At 35.7% G+C, this 6,134-nt stretch overlaps 1 protein-coding gene across 1 annotated transcript; it reads left to right on the top strand.

The window, feature by feature from the left end:
• Window positions 1–517: 517 nt before the first annotated feature.
• Window positions 518–5,819, top strand: LOC131661889 (BTB/POZ and MATH domain-containing protein 3-like). Its single transcript, XM_058931539.1, has 4 exons — window positions 518–1,234; window positions 1,342–1,687; window positions 2,674–2,950; window positions 5,176–5,819. The coding sequence occupies exons 1-4, from the start codon at window positions 849–851 to the stop codon at window positions 5,388–5,390; spliced, it is 1,224 nt and encodes a 407-aa protein (XP_058787522.1). The 5' UTR covers window positions 518–848; the 3' UTR covers window positions 5,391–5,819.
• Window positions 5,820–6,134: the final 315 nt, after the last annotated feature.

Below are 6,134 nucleotides of genomic sequence, written 5' to 3' on the forward strand. Positions count from 1 at the left end.
AATCGAATCCAAAAAACATATCATACTTTGAACCTTGCGTGGAAGTTATTGAAAGAGAGATTTGCAGAAGTTTCTTCACTGGTAGAGAAAGAATGAGAAATGAAAGAAAAGTTAATTTGTAGGAAAGTATACTGTAGGATGAAAATGCTAAGGGACAAGTGGCGTAAGCGGGTTGAATAAAAATAAAAAGTGTAGAAATTATGGTGTTTATGAAATGACTAAATTGACCTTTATTAATGTTTAATAAGTTAGATCATTAAAGGGTAATATGAATTTAATGGTGGCATTGTATATTGAATAGATAGTAGATTAATCAACTTGCATGAATGCCTCCTTCTTAATATGACTAAGAACCACAATCTCTTTCATAATGTCCATATCAAAGTCCTCATTCCCACATTATGTGTCTTTTGCCAATCATTATCTTTCCATAACTATTAGATTTTGACCTCAATATTGCATAAATTAATTTGCTATTACTTCCTCCATCTTTCGTAGATCCTACATTTCTCGTGATTATTTTGATCTTAACATTGCATAACTATTAGATCATGTTTTTTTACATACACCTCACACTTGATAGTTAAAATAATTTGCCCCAAGTGCGTTACCGTTAGCACCAAAATCGTATAAATAAATAGAGCAAAAAAAAAAACACGATGCTAACGAAACGGATCCTCTCCCTCTTCTTCCCTCTCTCAAATTCTTTCAACTAAACCCCAAATCTCAACCTCAATTTCACTCTAATTCAACCACACTACCATACAATTCATCTTCAACACACTTCAATACCCTAATCCCCAACTTCATCACTGGCTCCTGGAAATTAGGGTTTCAATTCAACCATAATGGAAGAGGTGAAAGAGGAACCATGGGACAACTCGTCATGGTCACGTTCGGTGAGCGAAACAGTAAACGGGTCACACGAATTAACGATAAAGGGCTATTCTTTATCCAAAGGAATGGGAGCTGGGAGATACATCACCAGTGACACTTTCAGCGTCGGTGGTTACGATTGGGCTGTTTACTTTTATCCTGACGGAAAGAATCCTGAAGATAATTCTATGTATGTTTCGGTTTTCATTGCACTTGCTAGTGAGGGTACTGATGTTAGGGCTTTGTTCAAATTGACTTTGCTTGATCAGACTTCAAAGGGGAATCACAAAGTTCATAGCCATTTTGATCGTCCTCTTGAGAGTGGTCCTTATACTCTCAAGTATAGAGGCAGCATGTGGTTCGTTATTTCGCATTTATAAAGTTCATGTTTTTGAGGTTTTGGAAATTTAGGGTTTTCAGTTTGGTGTAATTGAATTATTGAACTTCACGTGTTTCGTGTTGTAGGGGTTACAAGCGTTTTTTTAAGAGGCCGGTGTTGGAAAATTCGGAGTATTTGAAGGATGATTGTCTTGTCATGCATTGTACGGTTGGTGTTGTTAAGACGCGTTTTGAAAGATCTAAGCATGGTGTTGTTGTGCCTGCTTCTGATATGGGTAAAGATTTCAAGGATTTGTTTGAGTCTCAAGTTGGTTGTGACATTGTTTTTAAGGTCAAGAGTGAAAGCTTTAAGGCTCATAAGTTGATTCTTGCTGCTCGGTCGCCTGTGTTTAGAGCTCAGTTTTATGGACTTGTTGGGGATCCTTGCTTAGAGGAAGTAGTGGTAGAGGATATTGAACCCTTTATCTTCAAGGTAAGTTGTTATCATATAGTATAATGATATATCTGGATAGTGAAATGATTCTGCATTTCTACATTGTATGAAAAAATGAATGCTTAATCCCACTTGTGATATATGAACCATACTAGCTAAGCTTTGGTACATGGTACGGGTTTGGGTACAAGAGTGGGGTATATATAGTTGGTACTGGTACATTATTTGGGTTCATGGTAATCCTAATATTATGATTGGTAGGCTATAAATAATTTATACTACAACAATAGCTCCACATCGAATGTTAAAAACGTATGACATAGTATGACTAAGTTATACTTTCAAACCAACATTTTTAAAAAGTTCCTATTCGGAGATTTTGAAATAACAGATAGAAACATTGACTATCAAAAAGAGCATATATATGAGGGGTACTTTAGCAGCAAAACAAAGCTGACATAATGCAATTTAAAGTTGTTGTACTGCTTCCCTTATTTGGCTGATTGGCATTACGGTTTTAGTCATCATGTAGTTGTTTTAAATTCGGAGCGATGTCCATGCTCTTGTACTTGGATTTCAGTGGATTGCTTATCAATTCTAAAGAACTAATCTGCAAAGGCATCGTGAATTTCTACCCCTAGGTCACAAATCAATTCACGGTTCTCTACGAAGTGCCCCAAATTATGTAACCATGATATGAACACATAAATAATCCGTTTGCACTTCTTTGTTAATCAGTTATTGGAACTGGGTGTATATTTACCAAATAATTATTTGTGGTAGAGTAAAATAGAGTGAGATGTCTCTATCAAAATAAACAGAAAGCTGATCACGTCAATTATGATCTCATTCCTTTCTAATACTTGGAGAACTGTGGGTGGTTTTTTAGGATATTGTTTTCACATTACAGTCTTGTTTGTGTTATGTGTTTTTTGCTTGCATACAATATCTGATTGAAGCCATTATTCTTTCGTGCATTATTTTAAGCCGATTGATTTAGTGAAAATCCTGTTATTTTTTTTCAGGCAATGCTTCTCTTCATTTACTCGGACAAAATTCCTGAAATCTATGAGGTTATGGGCTCAATACCTATGTGCTCTTATACTGTCATGGTGCAGCATCTGTTGGCTGCTGCTGATCTCTATAATCTTGATAGGCTAAAAATGTTGTGTGAATCAAGATTGTGTGAAGAAATTAATACGGAGACCGTAGCTACAACACTTTCCCTGGCCGAGCAACACCACTGTCCACAGCTCAAGGCAATCTGTTTAAAATTCATTGCGAACCCGAAAAACTTGGGAGGTGAGTATTACTGCATGTTATTGTTAGTATGGTGTTTCTGATTTAATGCAGGGGTTTGATTTTGTAGTATAATGCAGTCTTTGTCTTTCATTACTCATTTGTAACTAGTATCTCTCTATATTCACCTTCAAAATTAATTATGACCTAAGATCTTTTTGAATCCCATTCCTTTCTGAAGTGTGCTTTTTATACTTAATGCAGTCTTTGTCTTTCATTATTCATTTATAACTAGTATCTATCTAAATTCACATTCTAGATTCACATTCAAAATTAACTATGACCTGAGATCCTTTTGAATCCCATTCCTTCCTTAAGTGTGCTTTTTTATACTTAATGCAGCCTGTTTTTCATTAATCATTTAGTATCTATCTATAATTCTATATTTACATTTAAAATTAATTTTGACCTGAGGTCCTTTTGAATCCCATTCCTTCCTTAAGTGTGCTTTTCATATTTCATTTTTATTTCTGTGAATCTTTTGGAAAGATCTCTACTCAGAAGCTTCACGATTACCTTTATTTGAGTTATCAAGTTAGGGAGGAAGGAAAGATGGAGGGAAGGGAATAATATAAGTAAATATTTTGTGAAGCTGGTTATCTGTGTGTGTATATGCAATGGATATTGATGGGCTGGTTCGGATGACTAAAACAAGTCTGTTGATGACCAAACCCGACCGACATAGACAATGTATGGCATTCTTAAAAGTCACTAAAATGCGACGATTCACCGGCTACACCACACTGAGCTTAGTTGCAGTGACTTACTTTGTTGGTAGTATACCCGGCCAATAGTATTATGGAAAAATGTCAAAGCTTTTATGAAGGAAAAAAACTGGCCCGCTGTTTTATATCTTGGGGCTTGAGCTATTAAATGTCCATTAAATATCGAGGCTTGGAAAGCAAAAGCTTTATTGCAGTACTAATTTTCAAAGGTTACTAGAGCCGTTTCTGTAAGAGAAAAAACTACTAGTACCGAGGCTGAAAAATGAGAAATAGGAGAGGATGAGAAATTGAGCAGGGAGAAGGGAGAGGACAAACGGTTCTTCGTCAATTGTCAATTGTACGACTGCTTCAATCTTATTATGTGTTTTCTTTTAAGTCGTAGCTCTGTCTTATTCACTTCAGACTGAGCCTGATTTGGCGATTCTCTTTGTGGCCGCAAGCATTGGTAACTCTGCGTCTCCCACAAGTCCCACTGCGAGCACTGGCCGCATGCATCTCCCATGGCTCTGATCAATAGCTTTTAACAGTTTATACCAATCTTTAGGAACTAAGGAGGGGAAAAAATCTGTATACAGGCTTGCTAAGAAAAGAGAAAGAAAGACAAGAGAAGTTATTAAGAAAGATCTTGAGATTAACGATTTGATAGAAGCATGGTTTTGGATAGAACATTATGACGGAAGTTGATCCGTGTAGCCGAACTCACTTTTTGGGATAATGCTTGGTTGATGTTGTTGCTATCACCCTTTAACAATAATGGCTATTGTCAACTTATACTTCATCTAAGTTTTCTCCCTCCCTCCCTCCTTCTCCTTCCTTCCTCACAGCTGTTCATGTTACCTTTTTACTACATCCCATGGCAAAACGGTGTAATTACATGTTATTTTTTCTTTTATAATAAATTATTTATATAGAAAAAATAAAAGAAATGGTGATGTGTGTCAACAGTCCAGATTTCATAATTTTGTTTTTGGATTGGTTTTCAAGTTAGTTTGTGAAGTGAGCTTTCATGAAATTGTCATGGTGATTCAATTTGCATGTATGTATGAAAATTTTCCACTCTTCTTTTAAGCTTTTCAGTTTCCCCTTTCTCTGATATCTCATTGTGTTGCAACTTGAGCGATTAATTATGCATGAAATATCAAGTTTATGTACAAAGCTAGTGGATTTAAAATGTTGTTTGAAATTTAGAATTGACTTTCAAGTTATTGAAATTATTCTTAAATAGGGCTAGTTTGAGGCTTCTTCCATTCTCTTCTTGCATCTACTTGTCATTCAGTAGCTTCTTTGGTATTTCAAGGTTTCTTGTCTTGGAATTAGATGTTTTCTCGTTGTTCAGAAACAATATTTTTGAGGTTATGACTTGTTATTTAAATTTGAAATATGCTCGTCTCGTCGCATCCTTGAAAGGAGTTTAATTAACCGATGAAATTTCATACTTCTTTTTGAACCATTGAAATTTCAACAACTTCTGAATACGCTGATTGATTATTATGCTTTGTGCAGCTGTAATGCAATCCGAAGCTTTCTTACATTTGAAAGACAGCTGCCCCACCATGTTAATGGAATTGCTGGAGATATTCGCCTCAGCGGATCATACCTCAAGTCTGTTGTTGAGTAGGAAAAGAAGCGTCAGTAGCATATACGGACAGGATTTAACCGATGGAGGGGGAGCAGAATCAGTCAATCCAAATTGCAGGCGTACCAGGAGGCGGACGTAATAGTATTTTACTTAGTCTGAAATACAAACCCTTAGTTATGGAACTGCTTGTCAAAACGAGTGAGTCAAGGTTTTCTTTTCACCTGATTCCTCAGCTTTTATTTGTGAAGTTTCTACCATTCTACCTTGTCTCAAAGAGCAACTCTGGACAGCATTTTCAACTGTAGCCTGACATTAGAACAGTTCTAAATTTCCAATGTAGGGTATATCTTGTTTGATGAGTTCAATAAATAATAAATAGTTGACATTTTGGAAGGAAACAGTCTTCCTTTTGAAGTTGTTATATAGTTGGATAGTAGAACTATACCCATTTTGTTTCCCCTACATAGCTACTGGGTTGTGTGGCGTGTATGTGTGGTGTATTATTCAATCTGTAGATGGCTGGCTCCTGTATCTGGTATTTTCTGTTCTGCCTTGTCTTGCTTTGAACTATGGCATTGTCTATCTGTTATCAACTTATCATGCATCTGTAGAGTACTCAGACATGAAATAGTTGAAAGGTTAAATGAATAAGAATAGAGGAAATATGAAAATATTGCTGTTAAGATGTAGTTTCAATTTCAAGCTATTAATAGAATTACTTATTCTGCTCATTGTCTCGTAATTCAAACCAAACCAAACTGTTGTTTCGGTTTGGTTGATTGGCTTGAAACACTTCACTCAGCTGTCTTTTTTGTTAAACTTCAATTTCAAACACTTCTCTTTTTCAAACAATGCTCTTTTTTTTAAACATTAAACTAAATTA

Source organism: Vicia villosa, linkage group LG3 (assembly GCF_029867415.1).
Source record: "Vicia villosa cultivar HV-30 ecotype Madison, WI linkage group LG3, Vvil1.0, whole genome shotgun sequence".
In the NCBI taxonomy this organism is placed as follows: Eukaryota; Viridiplantae; Streptophyta; class Magnoliopsida; order Fabales; family Fabaceae; genus Vicia; species Vicia villosa.